We start from the raw sequence: 18897 nt of genomic DNA, 5'->3' as shown, positions 1-18897 counted from the left end.
AAGATAACAGCTGTTTGTAACAGGAGTAGCTAGTGTGCAAATCTTGCTATCCAGAAGACCTGAGTTTTAAATCACCTAATGCAAGGGTAATTTTTTTCCCCACTGCATTGCTCAGCTTCCTCATAGCATTTCATGAGGGGCTTGAAGCAATATCCAGGTAGCTGGTCTCGAACAGGAATCTTAGATAGTTTGTGGCTAGTCCAAGACCACACAGATAGGAAATCCAAGCCATAATTTAAACAAGGCTTTTCCCATTGGGGTCACCAGGAGGATGGAAGAAACATACAATTGTTGGCCTCAAAGCTCATCCTAGACATCAGAGAACAGAGCATTGACTGTAATGACAACCTTTGGTCTTTGCAAGGCCTCTTCCTTCCTGAGGCTTCTCACTTCACAGACTAGATTCCAGCCAGCTTCACCCTCACTATCTTATCACTAAACATGAGGAAGGACAACTCCAACTGAGGGGTCACCATGTCACAATTTGTCTACACCTCCAGCTTCCCATGCTTCTGTCTACTTCTATGAGTTCCAACATCCTCACGGCCTTTTACAGAGCCTAAAGCCCCCGCATGTGAAGGCCAACCACGGTGATGAGATTGACTTTGTCTTCGGGTCCTCCTTTGGTGGCAGCAACCATGAGTCTTCTTCATTTCTATAGGCTAGAATGGGCCACACTAGCATCCCTGTAGGGTGACTCTCCTCAAGTTTTAAATAAGTAAACTGAAGCTAAGTATGAGGACACGATCAGGTGTAAAATCTTACCATTCAACAAGCTGCAGTTGTTTGGAGCCCAAGCCTTTTCCCAAGCAGCCTGTGCCCCCACCACCTGTCCCCACCTGCAATAGGGTATCAGACATGGGTACAAAGTGGATGATTGGAAGTAATGAATGTCCCTAAATGATTCCCAGGGACTGAGGGAAGAAATGTTCACTAGTCCAGGAATACATACAGGAAGACTCAGCTAGAGGCTAGGATGAATAATGGAAGGTTGTGCAATGGGAGTGCCTGATACTGGGTGGGACAGAGGGAAAGGATCAGGCCTGGTATGGAGGATAAGACTACAGTTGAATGGAGGGTGGAGAGCTGGAGTAGGAACCCTGAAATATTGGTTCTCTGTGCAGCTGACTTTTCTGAGGAGGAGAGGCTACTGAGCCAGAGGATGATGAAGTACTGGGCCAACTTTGCCCGGAATGAGTGAGATAATACACTTAACCCTGCCTTCCCACAAGGGGTCTGCCCCTTGTGGTATCCTCATGAACACACATGGTCCTTAACTATATGACAGCTCTCCCTAAAGCCCCAGGACTCACTCACACAGAGAGTCCATTGTAGGTGCAAGTCACTTTCTCTTGACCCAGAGACCCTAAAGGTGGAAACATCAGCATTCACCTCTGGGAGGTGGCTCTGAGCCATATAGAACAGACACTAATGGGTGGGCCTTGCTTTCCTTGATCAGAAAAGTTACTCTCATTTTCCCCATTCCTGATTTTTTTGGGCTGTATGGCATAATTCTAAAGAGGTGATTGGGTCCAGCCTAACAAAAACTCAAAATGACCCTCAACCACCTTCCTTGTGGGGTGTGTCCATAGGAACTCCAACAGGGAGGACCTGCTCCACTGGTTCGACCAGAAAGAGCATGACCTCCTGCTGGATCTCCATCCTGCCATGGGCCAGGCCCCTGAAGGTCTCCAGGCTGAAGTTCTGGATCAAATCCCTGCCCCAGAAGATCCAGGAGCTCCAGGGGGCTAAGGAGAAGCACATAGAGCTGTAGTGGACTATCTTGGGAGGATTGGGCTTGAGTGCCGGTTGGGTCAACTTGAGGTCCTGACATATTTGCTATGAAATAGGAATTGACTCCAACATTCACTTAGCTATTCATCTCCTCCTTATCCAGCCACACTGTTAGCTGATACTTATGAGAAACTCCCTGAATGATGCTATGAGCAAGTTGCCTGAGCACTCTCTTGTTAGATACACTCTGTAAATGCCCGCATGCGATGGAGCTGGATCAGTCCCTATGGTGCTTACCCTCCCCCATACACACTGGACCTGGGTCCTTTCCTTCCTTGCTCATCTCAGCTCCCCAACTTGTGTCTGCTCCATGTCCCCAGCTCCCCCTCAAATGAAGAAGGTGTTCTGAGCATGTTACCCCTAGCAGGGGGTCAAAATCCCAGGTTGACCCTTCAGCAAGTCCCATTTTTTTCTAACTTCTAAGTAGACAATAGTTAAGCCAATTTATTTCTAAGTGTCTCTAAGACACATGTGCACATGCATACACATATACAAAGTGCTTTGACATGGATTTGTTTTCACTATATGAATATTCTTTATTGAGAATAAAATACTCTACACTTACTAAACCCAGAGTAGTCATTGACATGGATTATTTTATATGCTATTATATTCACCCATTCACCTGCATAGTTTGGTAAATCTGAACATATAAATGAGATATACATCCACTCCCATCTGATATGTTAGAATTTTTCTTTCATCCGAAGAACTTCCTTCACCTTTTTGATAGTTAATTCCTTCCGTTTTACTCAGTTTTTTGCAAATACCAGATTTTTCTTATTCTGATACTGGCACTTGAACTCAAGGCTTTGCCTTCTCACTTGCTTTTTCTAATCAAATTGGATCTTTATCACTTGAGCCAACCTCCACTTCTGGATTTCTGCTGGTTAATTGCCTATAAGAGTCTCACAAACTTTTCTACCTGGGTCAGCTTTGAACCTTGGTCTCCAGATCTCGGCATCCTGAGTTGCTAGAATTACAGGTAAGAGTCACTACCTCCTGGTCCAATTGTTATTAGTTGGTATAGAGTGTATATACATACATATATGCACAACATATATATTTGGTAAAAATACTATGTAATACAATATATTTATATATAATATAATACAATATATGCATATAATAACATATAACATATAATATATATGGATAATATATATACATATATATTTGGGTAAATAACATCCCAATGTAGCATATCATTCTAAGTCAGTTATTTGTGGCTTGTAGTCACAATATGTTGGGAATCAAGTGTCCTTCCTCCTTTTACTTAGGAGTGCTTTTATGAATGCACACACCACTTTTTATCCATGAACAACTGGATGCACGTGTGAGTGTGACAAATTCTTTACTATTTTTTTTTTTATTATTTTTTTTTGGCCAGTCCTGGGCCTTGGACTCAGGGCCTGAGCACTGTCCCTGGCTTCTTACCGCTCAAGGCTAGCACTCTGCCACTTGAGCCACAGCGCCGCTTCTGGCCGTTTTCTGTATATGTGGTGCTGGGGAATCGAACCTAGGGCCTCGTGTATCCGAGGCAGGCACTCTTGCCACTAGGCTATATCCCCAGCCCCTATTTATTTATTTATTTTTTGTTGGTGGTGAAGCTTGACTTCACAGCCTGGCCACTGTCCCTGAGCCTTTGTGCTCAAGGCTAGTGCTCTTCCACTTTGAGCCACAGTTCCACTTCTATCTTTGCTATTTTTAATCAAGTTGTTAGGATACTTTTTTTTTTTTTTTTTTTTGGCCAGTCCTGGGCCTTGGACTCAGGGCCTGAGCACTGTCCCTGGCTTCTTCCCGCTCAAGGCTAGCACTCTGCCACCTGAGCCACAGCGCCCCTTCTGGCCATTTTCCATATATGTGGTGCTGGGGAATCGAACCGAGAGCTTCATGTGTAGGAGGCAAGCACTCTTGCCACTAGGCTATATCCCCAGCCCGTTAGGATACTTTTAATCCTAGTTTTATGCAGGCACATGCTTTAATTTGTATTGGATTCTATTTTGGGTTTTTTATTGCTTAATTGGAGATAAATGTGACACTGAATGGCTTTGAAAATAGGAATGCAGGTGTGAGGCACCAGCACTTAGCTTGTGTCTCTGATGCTTTCTCTCTGTCTCTCTTTGCTTATCTCTCTAAGTCTGTGTTTGCCTCTCTGTCTTTGTCTGCCTCTCCCCCTCTCCTCATTCTCTCTCACTCTCTCTTTTTCTCTTTGTCTATCCTGGTTCCCTCTTCTTGTCTTTTTGTCCAGATCACTAGATACATCCAAATTTTCATCAGCCTTCTCAAACAAACAGAAATTCTCCTAAAACCCTTTAATTCCAGGTTTCTACTATTAGCATGGCCATGGTGGATGCCGGGGTCTCTGAATGATGGTGCAGGATGTGGCAGGGCACATGGGGGCCTTCAGCCTTGCAGTGGGTTCACCACAGCCATGGTCTGAAGAAGAATTGTGATTTTTCAGTCAAAATAAATGAACTGGTTACTCAACTCAGAATTTCAAGCAACCCAGCCAATTAGATTAGGAGATTGAAGGTCAGAGCGAGCTATTGAGTCAGAGTAGCCCAATGTCCATATCCTGAGGTTCCCTTTGCACACACACACACACACACACACACACAATCCAGGGGTAGAAGCACCACATTAGTTACTTTCTTATTAGCCCCTACCAGATTACACTAGCATTCCCATGAACCCACTACAAAACCCTAGCCTGTAAGCAGGAGAGAAGTTTTAAGCTTTGGCTAGAGGCTCTGCAAAATACCTGTTGTGATGGTGATCCTTCTCTTTGACTATTGTCCCAACTGAGTCTAACAGGTTTACGTAGAAGAGTCCATTAGACTGGAGACCTTGAGTGCACATCAAACCTTGTGTCTGGAATGGAGTTCAGAGACTCTTTACCCAAGTCATGCCAGGGTAATGAACACTCCAGGAAGGGAACCAAGAAGGAAAGCCCATGGTGCCAGGCTGTAGGTTCTCAACAGAATTGTATATGGGATTGAAGAAGCAAAGCTGGTTCTCATAGGCAGTAAGGACCATGTGAGGCTGAGCCTGGCACCACTTTCTTTAGGAAGTCTGTTCGCCTCCAGCTCCTGGCTCCTGCTGTCTCAATGCATTCTAGCAGGATCTACATGTTTCACACACTCACGATTACAGACCTGGCTCCCAGATTACCCAGGCCCAGAGAGCCCTGTCTCTTCACAGTGTTTTAACTAGCAAGTTCTCTTCAAATGATTTCAAGTGGGTAAATGGTGCCCTTGATCTCAGCAACCAGGGTAGCCACAGGCTGGTGGTGTGGTGAATAAGGAATCGGTTCTTAAGAAATACCATTGTGGGGCTGGGGATATAGCCTAGCGGCAAGAGTGCCTGCCTCGGATACACGAGGCCCTAGGTTCGATTCCCCAGCACCACATATACGGAAAACGGCCAGAAGCGGCGCTGTGGCTCAAGTGGCAGAGTGCTAGCCTTGAGTGGTAAGAAGCCAGGGACAGTGCTCAGGCCCTGAGTCCAAGGCCCAGGACTGGCAAAAAAAAAAAAAAAAGAAATACCATTGTGACAAGTATATTTGAATGAACAGCCATTTCTAAATAAGAGGAATCCATGCAGACCCTCAGACCATGACTCCAAGGGATGAAGAACCTTGAGGGGGAATTGGTAATCTTTGAGTTCAATTGATAATCTGTGAGTTCAAGGAGGAATTTCAAAATGAGCACAGTCATAGCTCACTTTCTCTGCTTAAGTGCCCACCTTTACTCCATGGAAGGTGGTGGTGAGGGCATTGCCCATCTGTGGAATCCTGAGCCTGTTTCTCCCCAGACCAGTCCTGAATTTTGTTGTAAGGTAAGAAGATGGAGGAGCCACATTTTGAGAGGTTGAATCTTGGAATATTTATTGGAATATTTATTATAGCGGTCTGCAGGCAGCCAATTGTTACAAAGGCCTGCACCCTGAAAATACACTTAGCATAGTTAGGAAACCTGCCAGAGAGGAAAGAAAAAACAAAAACAATACCAACAAACCAATTCAGCTCCAATAGAGAGCTGAAGTGGGATGCCATGGTAACCAGAGACGAGCCAGGAGCCAGGAGACAGGACATGAACACTGAAACATGTGGCATGGTTTAATGGCACCTGAGCTGGTTGGGGCCTAACTAGGCTCAGGTCAAGGGGCAGGGTCACAGGAAACTCCCAGGCCCAGTCCCAGTCACTGGACTGACAGGTTTAGTAACCTATCAGCCAAGTTCCCACCTCTGCCTGCAAGGATTCAGGCAAGTTCTTCACCTTGGCCTAGGATGAAGACAAGATGCTAGACCTTACCATTTACCATGTATCCCAAGACCCAGTCTCCCTACTTTTATTTCTCCATTACAACCTTCACCTTAGTGACATTTTCCTAGTATCTCAAGGCCTGAAGAAGCTGAACAGAACCTCTGGAGGAGGACAAAGGAAAGTAGGAGAAGGGAAGGGCTCACACCCAGAGTGCTGATCACTGACTTCATGTGACCACCACCTGTCAGTACTACTCTCTTGCAGGAACAACCTTGCCCAGCCTCTCCTATGTCCCCGCCTACTCCCTGTCAGGTCCAATCTCCTGGCTGGGCAAGGTTTAGGTGAATTGTGCCTGTTAGTCAGTTGCAGTGGTGTTGCATAGAGGTACGGAAACCATTCTGTGATCCAGCCATGCTGCTGGACCGACTTCCTGTTTGGCTGACTGCAGTTGTCTATGGGTTCCTACTTCTCCCACTCCGGATACAAAGTAAGACTTCTGTAGGGTACAGGTGTGTGTTGTGGGGCAGGGACCAGGGTAAGATCTGCCACATTGTGTAGAGCAGAGTTTGAGCCTGGGAAAGGAAAGGAGGACAGGGCAGGTAGAGATGACAGATGATAGTGTGGGAGAATTGGGCTACTTAGACCTCCTCTAAGTGCCCAGGGTGGTGATCATATAGCTCAGAGGGGGTCATGGATGCCTGAGGACACAGAGGAGTGAGCCCCATATCAAAGAGTCTGAGGTACACTGACATGTGCCAGGCAGAGTCAGGGATTCTGGTTTTTTTTTTTTTTTTTTTGGCCAGTCCTGGGCCTTGGACTCAGGGCCTGAGCACTGTCCCTGGCTTCTTCCCGCTCAAGGCTAGCACTCTGCCACTTGAGCCACAGCGCCGCTTCTGGCCGTTTTCTGTATATGTGGTGCTGGGGAATTGAACCTAGGGCCTCGTGTATCCGAGGCAGGCACTCTTGCCACTAGGCCATATCCCCAGCCCGAGTCAGGGATTCTGGACATTTCCCTCCTCTGTGTGTTGTTGCAGCTGTAGCTGTAACTGCTGTTGAATCTGCTCGTGTCATTGTCATTCACACTATCCTCTGACTCTGAGTGTACCCCCGTTCATCACCAGAGAATCATCTTGGTGTGGTCCAATGAGCCACTGCAAAAGCTTCTGGTTCTGAAAGAGTTATACTTCCCCAGAAACACATCATGAAGTTGAACTTAGATGCCACTGGGATTCTTTCACCTAGGTATCAACTCTGGGAAAAGGCTTAGGTTGGCTTTTAGCACAAATGTACCCTTTGCCTGCCACCAACTCCCCAGGGTCTTATCAGGAGTTCATGACACTAGAACATAATATCTGGAAATGTATATTCAACCTTTGATCCCCCTCACCCCAGAGCATTCTAGGATGGGCCCTGATGAACTCCCCTACCCTCTCCTATTTAATCTGCCTGAAGGAGTTCGCCTCACCTCACCCAAGCTCCACTCCTACCAGATTCCCTCCCTTATCCTCTCTTGATAATGCTCTGGCTTGTGACTCTGAAATAGTGAGTCCCAGATAACAACTGTTTATAACAGGAGCAGCATGTTGTGCAAATCTTGCTATCCAGAAGACCTGAGTTTTTTTTTTTGTTTTTTGTTTTTTTTTTTTTTGGCCAGTCCTGGGCCTTGGACTCAGGGCGTGAGCACTGTCCCTGGCTTCTGCCCGCTCAAGGCTAGCACTCTGCCACTTGAGCCACAGCGCCGCTTCTGGCCGTTTTCTGTATATGTGGTGCTGGGGAATCGAACCTAGGGCCTCATGTATCCGAGGCAGGCACTCTTGCCACTAGGCTATATCCCCAGCCCCAGAAGACCTGAGTTTTGAATCTCCTAATTCAAGGGTCATTTTTTTTTTACCACTGCATGGATCATCTTCCTCTTACCATTTCATAAGGAGCTTGAAGCAACATCTGGGTAGCTGGTCTCTAACAGGAACCTATGAGCAATGTTTATCCTTTACTATAACCACAAGGAAGCATGAGGGGCTGGTGGCCACAGTGAAGTCCAGGGTCAGAGTTTCCATCCAGCAAATACCTCTTCGGTAGACAACATGGAGGTCAGTGGTATGTCTTTGGACTTAGGAAGATACTGGCAAATTGCTGTCTATAGTGTCTATTTGTGGTTGCTATCTTGGCTTCAGCCATAACAGGCAATATGAAATGTTGATTCACAAATAGCTTCCAGACAGTGCTTAGGGACAGGAAAGTTACTTTTCTTAGAGGAACAGGTCAGATTTGTAAATTTCTGCAACCTGAAGGTGATACCTGAGGAGCGAGGAGAAGGTTCAAACAGAGGTTAAAGTGGTCCAGATGACAAAATAGCCAGGAATTGTGAGCCTGACTGTATGTCTCAAAACACCTGAAAGAGCAGGTGTTTGTGGGCCCTGAAATATGAGTGCACAATGCATACATCATCCACTTAAACAATTATCATGATTGCACAGGACAGATTGATATGGACCATAAGATGATTTCCAATGGACTCTTTCCTCCTTGATCCTCAATGAAAGCAGACCAGGGATTTCATGATGTGATCACAGCTGTGTCACTCTCTCTTACGGCCCCCATTTCCTCTTGGCATTTTAGATACCTCCAGTGTGAGTTCCTTGAGGATTGGAAATGTTCAGTCCAATTCCCAGAGTCCTGATAGTGCCTTGTAACTCCTGTTAGGTTGCTGGAAATGATGCTGATTTTCCCAATACCTGAGAGTCAACTTGGAAGGGCCAAGGCTTAACGATAGTATTAAGTCTCAAAGAACCAGGCAGGGAGGCTGCCTGGTAGAAAGGTGTGGGTCAGGTCCAGTGAAAACAGTGATGTTAGGGCACAATCATGCAGGGAGAAAGTGTGCGAAGCCATTGAACCTGCAGAATAGAGAACCTTGCCAGGCTGAGCTGTGGGGTAGCAAAGAGGCAACAAGAACCACAATGTGAGTGGCAGCGGATGGGGAAGACCCAACTCTGATGTGCATCTCTCCACCCACAGGCCAGGACCCAGCCAGCCCCATCAGGACCACACACACCGGGCAGGTGCGGGGCAGCCTCGTCCATATGAAGGACACCAATGTGGGAGTCCACACCTTCCTGGGAATTCCCTTTGCCAAGCCACCTGTAGGACCACTGCGCTTTGCCCCTCCAGAGCCCCCTGAATCTTGGAGTGGTGTGAGGGATGGCACCTCCCACCCAGCCATGTAAGTGCTTGTAGGGTGAGAATTTCTGTGGTGGGATAGGCACACCGGTCCAGGCTAAGTCTTTCTCCCACATAAACCCCACAGTCCATTTCCATCTGCATTGCAGAATTTCCCATGTAAATTTTTCCAGTGAATTTGCTGAGATTCAGTGGGTTGAGAAATTTTGCCATGCTCATTGCTCTGGCTTTGTGTCTGAACAGTGTTAGCACCAGGTGCTAAAGCACAAAGACATACTTGTTTCAGGACTTGCATCATGCCAATTGTTCTTTGCCATAAGGGGAGATGTGCCTAGGAAAGTTTCACCTAGGCTGTATGGACCTGACAAAGCTCCTGGTCTGGCAGTAGATGCTATAGTTCCCCAAGGAGGGCAGCAGTGGGGCTCCAGGAGAAGCCAAGCTCCACAGTCACTGTGCCAACTGGAAGGGCCAGGTGCCACTGGCTGAGGAAAGGTCTATGTGCTTCCAGCTGGAGACGTGGTGGAAGGAATGTAGTTCCCAGGGTCTAGATTTGGATTTCAGCAGTGTTCCACTACCCTATGTGAAACTGACCTTCATTCATTCATACTATACTGGTGTGGTGGCAGCAACTCTGGCCAGGCTTTAATAAGCACAGAGAGAAGGTGTAAATGTCAACCCTTGCCACCAATTCTTCTAGGAGACTCTATGAATCAAGATTTCTAAGCCTTAAGGGGAGAGAAATCCAATGGCCCCATCCACATGAAGGCTTCCTGCAGGTCAGAGCTCCATCCTAGCTTGAGATAGAGCCTCACCCATCCCAAGCCTGTGGCCTGAGCTGTTGTTAGAAGAGCCATGAGAGAACATTTTGTATAAATAGGGCACCAGTGCAGCACAGGTTCACAGTTCCTGGAAACAAATCTAGCCTCCAGTTCAGATTTTTGACCATGGTACAAATGCTAGAATAATCATCCACTATTGTAACCAGGTGTCTGCAAAATGCTGGTGTAATGAATACAATGCTTCTGGTGATCTTGAAGCTAGATATACCGCCCTTCTCCACCTCTGAAGACTGCCTTTATCTCAACATCTATTCGCCTGCCAGTGCCCACGAGGGCTCTAACCTGCCTGTGAGTGTCAGGACTTGGTTGGCCTTGGTGGGAGGACATTTCTTCTGCAAGACTATCAGCAGTGAAAGAACAGCTTTGGCTCTAGGGCAGTATGGAACCTAATGAGAAGTTTCACTATCAGGTTCCAAAAGCTAATTGCCCAGGGGGATAGAGTCCTAACTGCTCCCAGATGTTAGAGGCCTATCCTCTTAATCAAACAAGAACTCACTCTACCAACTTGAGCCCAGAAGACTCCCTGAGGAACCGAAGTGGTAAACTTTGAAATCACCCAAGTTGTCGCTTATCTATTGTGCCAGTGCTAGCATGTGGTCCTTTTGACTCACATTGAAGTGCAGTCATGTAGGAAACTCCCCTTTTCTTTCCACTTTAGATGGGCAAGAGAGTAAGGGCACCAATACTCCAGGCTTGTAGCCATTCATTCAGACTTGGATTACTGGACCTCAAGGCTAGTGATTGAACTTGGGGTCCTCTCCCTGGGCCAAGTTCAGGAGGTCAGAGGGAGATTTTTACTATATTGGCAAATGCCCACAGTCAAAGCCATGGATAGTGAAATGGAGACCACAGGTAGGATTGGGGCTGGATGGGAATCAACGACAGTTGTCTTGACTTTCCCAGGTGATGGTGTGGATCCATGGTGGGGGATTGACTTCAGGTATGGCTGCCATGTTTGATGGATCCGTGCTGGCAGCCACTGAGGATGTGGTGGTGGTCGCTATCCAGTACCGCCTGGGAGTCCCGGGCTTCTTCAGGTGAGCATGGGATTGAGATGAGCAATGAGGGTCAAGCAGAGCCAGGACAGCTCTGTGACCTTTGTCTCTGCCACTTCTCAGCACTGGAGACCAGCATGCCACTGGCAACTGGGGCTTCCTGGACCAAGTGGCCGCCCTACGCTGGGTCCAGCAGAACATCGCTCACTTTGGAGGAAATCCCAATCTTGTCACCATTTTTGGTGAGTCTGCAGGTGGCATGAGCGTGTCCTTACATGTCCTGTCACCCGTGTCTCAAGGACTCTTCCATGGGGCCGTCATGCAGAGTGGAGTGGCCCTGGCACCTGGCTTAATCCCCAGCTCCTTGGAGGAGATTGTCAAGGTGAGTGCCCTCAACCACCCAGCTCAGACCCACTGTTTCACCCTTCATCCTCACAGCCTCTGCTTCTCTGTGTTGTGGAAAAAGCAAGGGATCAAGGAGGTGCCTTTGGAATGTCACCTTGGAAATTGCTTATGTGTTAGGATTCAGAATCCATACTTCTCTGTATCACAGAAGCTGATTATTTTCTGTGGCCAAATTCCATCATCCTTGACAGAATTATATAAGGAACCATGGTGGTATGGCCACTCTGGCTGAGCCCTCTGAGCATCAGGAAAGTGGGAACAATCTCAGTTCCACAACCCCACACTCCATACTCTGGGAGATTTAGGAGTATCCTTACTTATTTGGGTCTGGGCAAACCCTTCCTCCTGCCTGGTTGCTTTCTAGATGGTGGCCAACAAGTCTGCCTGTGAGCAGGTGGATTCAGAGGCCCTGGTGCACTGCCTGAGGGACAAGAGTGAAGAGGAAATGCTGGCTATTACTGAGGTCAGGCTGAATGGGGGGGAGGGGGTCAGGAAGGGGAATTAGCCCAATGATCCCTGAAAGGGAAAAGGAAATGGGGTGTGAATCGCCCAGTCCTAATACACTGAACCAATGATTCTGTTCTTTTATCCCTGGATACAAAATGAAGGCTAAGAGAGGCTAGCCCAAGCGTGGAATCTCTTAGGATGTGTGTGGGAAAGAATGCTGGGAAGAATTCAAATGGAATGGGAAGAAGTGGGATGTAATGAAAGTAACTTAAAGACATGGGAAAATATGCGGTATTTGATCTCAAAGCCTGATCATGCATGCCTCCCCAGTCCATCACGGGTTTTGCTGCTGTGGTGGATGGGGCCTTTCTACCCAGGCACCCCAAGGAGCTGCTGACCTCTGGTGACTTCCACCCTGTCCCTAGCATCATTGGTGTCAACAATGATGAGTATGGCTGGCTCCTCCCCATGGTGAGACTTAGTTCCAATTCATTAGTAGTCCGGGTTATGTATATCATCGGTTATGTATATGAGTGACAGGGGGTATGTAATGGGACAGAGAATGACACCTTCATGACCAGGCTATTCCAAATTTAAACTGCCTCCCTACCACTCAGACCTCGGGACTTGCTGACATGATAAAGGGAATAAATAGAAAGACCTTGCCAGCGGTTATGAAGAACGCGGTAGGACTCATGGTAAGGATTTGAACACCTGCTCAGTATGATGGGGCACCCTAAGATATTTGTTCATGCAGTGACCTCTAGGAATGTAAGATGGGATATGTGTGTGTTAGCAGCAGCGTTGCACCAGGGGTTAGTCCTTTCCTCCTGATACTAATGTCCTATCCCATGGCCCATCTCCCTACCAAGAGGCTGCCTCCTCCTGCCACTGGACTGCCTGTCTAGCCTAACTCTCTGTGATCCTCTTGGCACAGAATTTGCCTGCTGAGTGTGCTGATCTGCTGATGGAAGAGTACATGGGGGAGACTGAGGATCCTCAAACCCTCCAAGCCCAGTTCCAAGAGATGATGGGGGACTTCATGTTCGTGATGCCTGCACTGCAAGTAGCACATTTTCAGCGTGAGTTCATCTGCACATCCTGACTGTGCAGTGGGCAGCTCGGAGCTGTGTATCCCAGGACAGCTCTGTGCTGTCCAGGTCCCCAACCTTGTCTTTCTCAAGGCCCCAGGGCCAGGCATGTGGTATCTCACAGGTCAGTAAATTCTCATGGCTATTGTAAGACACTAGTAACACTGGCACTTTACAGATGTAGAACCTTAGACAGCCAGTGACTAGTCCAAGACCATACAGATAGAAAAACCAAGTGATGATTTAACCAAAGGTTTTCCCACCGGGGGGCACCGGGAAGCTGGAAGTACTATGCAATTCTTGGCATCAAAACTCATCCTAGAAATCAGAGAATGAAACATTGACTGTGGCACTGTGGCTCAAATGGTAGAGGGCTAGGCTTGAGCAAAAGGAGCTCAAGGACAAAGTCCAGGCCCTGAGTTCAAGTCCCAGGACTGGCAAAAAAAAAAAAAAAAGATGAGGACGGACAACTCCAACTGAGGGGTCACCATGTCATAATTTGTCTACACCTCCAGGTTCCCATGCTTCTGTCTACTTCTATGAGTTCCAACATCCTCACGGCCTCGTACAGAGCCTAAAGCTCCCGCATGTGAGGGCTGACCACGGTGATGAGATTGACTTTGTCTTTGGGTCTTCCTCTTGCGGCAGCAGCCGTGAGTCTTCTTCATTTCCATAAGCTAGAATGGGCCACACTAGCATCCCTGTAGGGTGACTTTCCTCATGGTCTAAATAAGTAAACTAAAGCTAAATACGAGGACAAGATCAGGTATGTTAAATCTTACCATTGAAAGGCTGCAGGTGTTTGGAATCCAAGCCTTTTCCCAAGCAGCCTGTGCTCCCACCACCTGTCCCCACCTGCAACGGGGTATCAGACATGAGTACAAAGTGGATGATTGGACGTTGTGAATGTCCCTAAATTATCTCCAGGGACTGAGGTTAGACGTGCCCTCTAGTCCAGGATATACACAGGTGTATTCAGCTAGAGGCTGGAGTGAGTAATGGAAGGTTGTGCCGTGGGAGTGCCTGATACTGGGTGGGACAGAGAAAAAGGATCGGGCCTGGTATGAAGGATGAGACTACAGTTGAATGGAGGTGGAGAGCAGGAGTAGGCACCCTGAAATGTTGTGCAAGACGTGGACCCTTGTTCTCCTTTGTGCAGCTGACTTTTCTGAGGAGGAGGAGCTCCTGAGCAGGAGGATGATGAAGTACTGGGCCAACTTTGCCCGAAATGGGTGAGATAATACACTTAACCCTGCCTCCTGTGAATGGGGTCTGCCTAGTGATCCCTGTGTGGTATCCTCATAGGCATGCATGATCCTTAACTACATGATAGCTCTCTCTAAAGCCCCAGGACTCTCTCATCCACAGAGAGTGCATTGTAGATGCAAGTCACTCTCTTGACCCAGAGACCTGAAAGGTGGACCACAATTTTGAAGGAACATCAGCACTCACTTCTGAGAAGTGACTCTGACCCATATTGAACAGTCACTAGTGGGAAACCTTGTTTTACTATATCAGAAAAGTTCCCTCTTATTCTTCCTCCTCCTAATCTTTTGGGCTGCCTAGCATGACCCTAATGAGGTGATTGGATTCAGGCTCACAAGGATTCAGAATGACCCCCATCTACCCTCCTGGGAGGGTGTGTCCACAGGAACCCTAACAGCGAGGACCTGCTCCACTGGCCCATGTCTGACCAGGAAGAGCAATACCTCCAGCTGGACCTCCATCCTGCAGTGGGCCAGGCCCTGAAGGCCTCCAGGCTGAAGTTCTGGACCAAGACCCTGCCCCAGAAGATCCAGGAGCTCAAGGGATCTGAGGAGAAGCACCTAACCCTACAGTGATCTATGCAAGAAGGAATGGGTTTGAGTGCAGATCAGGCCAACATGAGGTGCCCACACATTTACCATGAAAAAGGAATTAACTTGATCATTCACTTAGCCAATCATCCTCTCTTTATCCAGCCACTCAGCTAGCCGATGTTTATGAATAACTCCCTGCAACTTGCCTGAGCGCTCTCTTTTTGGACACATTCAATAAATACTACCATGGCAATGAAGCTGGGTGAGCCCCAAGGTGCTTACTGTTCGCCATACCCCACTGTGCCTGGCCCCTTTCTTCCTGGCTATTTTCATCTCCCCAACCTCTGACTTCTCCAAGTCCTTAGACTGGGTTCAAATGAAGATGTTCTGAGCATGTTACCCCAGGGGTAACATGTGGACCCTTAAGCAAGACCCATTTTTTCCTCTAACTTCTAACAATGAAACCAATTTCACTTCTAAGTTTTTCTAAGATACACACACATGCACACACACAAATACACGCATGCACAAAATGTTTTGTTATGAATTAAGTCATATGCAACTAAATTCACCTGTATAGTTTGGTAAGTCTGAACCTATACATGAGACATACATCCACTCCCATATATGTTGGAATTTTTCTTTCATCCCAAGAACTTCATCCAACTTTAATATAGTTAATTACATCCTTTGACTCAGCTTTTTGTAAACACCATATTGTTTGTTGTTTGTTTCTTATTCTGGTACTGGGACTTGAACTCACGATTTTGCCTTCTCACTGGGCTTTTTCTACTCAATGCTGGAACTCTATCACTTGAGCCAACCTTCACTCTGGCTTTTGGAAGGTTAATTGCATATTAGTCTCATAAACTTTACTCCCTGGGCTGTACTTGAAATTTGATCTGTGTCGGGGTCTTTAGCCCCCAGCGCTCTCCCGATCTGCGGGAGCGATGGGGAAGCTCGCCCCGACCAGGGTGGACCAAGAAAGGAGAAGGGTCAATGGACCGCCCGCACCCAGCGCCCCCTTCACTGGAGGACAATCGGATGGAGCCCGGGAGAAATGTCTGTGCATGTCTTGCTTTATTGAGGTAGATCCTTCTATTAAATAAGGCACAGGAGCCAATCAGGTCAAAGATCGGCAGGAATGGGAGGGGTGTACTTGCACCTATCTAGGGACTGTGAAGGGAGGCCTGAGCTGTCGTCTGTCAAGGGTGGAGAGCTGAGGGACCAATCCTAAGAGGTGGCCTAATTCTACATCACAGCCCACAGGATCGCCTCCGGGTTCACCACCAGGCGCCATCTTGGCCACACGTGGTTCCAAGGCTGGGAGGTGGGGTCAGCTAGAACCGCCTTTCCGGGTTCCGCGTAATAGCCACATGTGACCCCGGGGTGGAAGACAGGCAGGGCCAACTAGGACCGCCTTTCTGGGTTGTGGCATAACAGCCGCACATGACCCCAGGGCTGGGAAACAGGCGGGTCAGCTAAGGCATTCGAACATGCCCCAGAGATCTGCAGATCACAGCATCCTGAGTTGCTAGAATTATAGGCAAGAGTCACTACTGCCTGGCCCAATATATGTATATATATGTATATGTACCTGTATTCCCAAATATATATATATAGTAAAATGATAGCACAGTGTAGCATATCATAATAAGTGAATTATTTGTGGCTTGTAGTCATTACTATTAATACTTTGAGAATCAGGTATACGTCCTTTCTTTTATTGAGGACTGCTTTTATGAACACATACATCACTTTTTATCCACCCACAACTGGATGCACATCTGATTATGATACATTTTTTGCTATTTTAGCCTTTTGATTTTTTTTGTCAGTGCTGAGTCTTGAACTCATGGCCTTGGCACTTTCAGTTTTGTGTTCAAGGCTAGTACTCTCCCACTTTGAGTCACAGCTCCACGTCTATGTGCTTTATTTTGCCTTTTTTTTTTTTTTTTTTTTTTGGTACTGGGGATCTATCTGCTAGTTTTAATCAAGTTGTTTAGGAGACTTTGAAACTTAACTTTATGCAGACACATGCTTTGCTTTCATTTATATTGGATTCTATTCTGGGCTTTTCATTGCTTAATTGGAGATAAAAGTGTCATCAAGTGGCTTTGAACCAGGATCTCAGATCTCAGCCTCCTGAGAAGTTATGAAGGCAGGCGTTTGCCACCCGCACCTTGCTTGTGTCTCTAGCGCTTTCTCTCTGTTTCCCTTTGCTTGTTTCTCTATGTCTGTGTCTGCCTCTCTATCTTTGTCTCCCTCTCTCTCTCTCCTTACTCTCTTTCTCTCTCCCTCCCTCTGTGTCTTTCTCTACCTTGGTTCACTCTCCTCATCTTTGTCCAGATCACTAGGTATATGTAAGTTTTCATTAGCCTCCTCAAACAAACAGAAATGCGTCTACAACCCTTTCATCTCATGTTTTTACTATTAACTGTTGGGGATTCACGCTGCCCTTCCCCCAGCCCTGGGGCAGTGTGGGAGGGAGCCCCTCCCACCTTCCAGCCTCAACTGGAAGAGAAGCAAGTGGTCCCTGCCTCTAGGCTCAGCCATGTGTCTAATGGTGGAGGCCCAGCCCTTGGGGGGTTGTGGTCCCCGCCCACAGAGGAAGTTCGTGACATCACTGTGATAGTCTTTAGCCTATGACTGACCCTTTGGCCAGTCCCCCTCCTTTCCCGCCATTACCGTTATATACCCCCCCCCCCCAATTAAATCCTGTGAGACTACAAGATGCCTCTCTCCGTCGCCGTTCCTGACACGTGAGGGGACCGGGGAGGGGTGTATTGGCAACCTTTCCTCAGCTTAGCGTAATCCATAAGAACACTCTTTGTTCCTTCCGTGGGCGGGAGACTAAAGCCGAGTGTTCTTTCATAGTTTGGAATTTGGGCATCTCCTCTGGAGAAGTGGGGAGAGGGGTCGCGAACCCCGACAATTAACATGGTTATGGTGGATGCTGAATGATGGTGCAGGCCATGTGGGGATCTTTATCCCTGCAGTGGTGCACAACAGCCAAGGTATTAAGAAGAATCATTGTTTGCTTCCTGACGCCTCCGAGGTTGCACTCTCCAGGCCTGCCAGTCCCCACCAACATGAGCTACGTGGCCTCCTACCTTCTGGCCACCCTTGGGGGCAACTCCTCCCCTAGCACCAAAGACTTTAAGAAGATCCTGGACAGCAGCTTGGGCCTCCAGACCGATGAAGACCGGCTTAACAAGGTAATCAGTGAGCTGAATGGGAAGAACATTGAAGATGTCATCGCCCAAGGAGTTGGCAAGCTTGCCAGTATGCCTGCTGGTAGGGCTGTAGTTGCTTCTGCTGCACCTGGCTCTGCAGCTCCTGCTGCTGGTTCTGCCCCTGCTGCAGCAGAAGAGAAGAAAGATGAGAAGAAAGAAGAATTCCAGGAGTCAGATGATGACATGGGATTTGGCCTGTTTGATTAATTAAATTCCTGCTTCCTTGCAAAATAAAGCCGTTTTATGTAGAAGAAGAAGAAGAAGAAGAAGAAGAAGAAGAAGAAGAAGAAGAAGAAGAAGAAGAAGAAGAATCATTGTGATTTTCAGTTAAAATAAATGATCTTGTTCCTCAACTCTGAATTTCAAGGACTTACACTTTCCATTCCACAACCCAGGTGTTAATTAGAGTAGGAGAATGAAGTGTTATGCTCGTGTTCAGGACCCCCGAAAAGACCACCAGAGACCAAGACCAATGTAAACAGCAAAGAGGCGTTTATTGCGAGCTAGCTCGGACCTTCGCTGATGACACTCAGAGGTCCCGAGTCACAATCTAGCAGTCTTTTTATATCATGAAACAAACAACTCTTAAGCAATCTGGGGAATCTTCCACACAGTCAGGCATATGTTTGATTAACAATACATCACAAGCAAACAGAGGGAAATAGGCTAATCTTATCTATAGTTAACTTTGTTAGCAGAGGGCCATAGTTAACTCTGTTAGCATACGGCTATAGCTAAACTTTGTTAGCAGAGGGCTAAACAGCATTTCTAAAGTTAAACTTCAATCTCTGTTTATATCTAACACATACATCCTCCGTTTCAGACATTCAGCAGTTTTTCTAAAAA

The 18897-nt window shown here is 47.2% G+C and overlaps 2 protein-coding genes across 2 annotated transcripts; both read left to right on the top strand.

The window, feature by feature from the left end:
• The first annotated feature begins 6466 nt into the window (after positions 1-6466).
• LOC125358329 (pyrethroid hydrolase Ces2e-like) lies at positions 6467-14893 on the top strand. Its single transcript, XM_048355412.1, has 12 exons — positions 6467-6549; positions 9078-9282; positions 10225-10366; positions 10982-11115; positions 11197-11455; positions 11843-11941; positions 12256-12420; positions 12570-12623; positions 12863-13007; positions 13532-13669; positions 14176-14248; positions 14668-14893. Exons 1-12 carry the CDS (start codon positions 6474-6476, stop codon positions 14855-14857), a joined length of 1680 nt encoding a protein of 559 aa, XP_048211369.1. The 5' UTR covers positions 6467-6473; the 3' UTR covers positions 14858-14893.
• A 3014-nt stretch (positions 14894-17907) lies between these two features.
• Positions 17908-18284, top strand: LOC125358327 (60S acidic ribosomal protein P2-like). The gene has a single exon (XM_048355410.1). It carries the CDS (start codon positions 17908-17910, stop codon positions 18256-18258), a length of 351 nt encoding a protein of 116 aa, XP_048211367.1. The 3' UTR covers positions 18259-18284.
• Positions 18285-18897: the final 613 nt, after the last annotated feature.

Source organism: Perognathus longimembris, chromosome 10 (genome assembly GCF_023159225.1).
Source record: "Perognathus longimembris pacificus isolate PPM17 chromosome 10, ASM2315922v1, whole genome shotgun sequence".
Classification (NCBI taxonomy): Eukaryota; Metazoa; Chordata; class Mammalia; order Rodentia; family Heteromyidae; genus Perognathus; species Perognathus longimembris.
The sequence above is the reverse complement of the archived record's forward strand: the minus strand, read 5'-3'. Positions and strand labels throughout refer to the sequence as shown.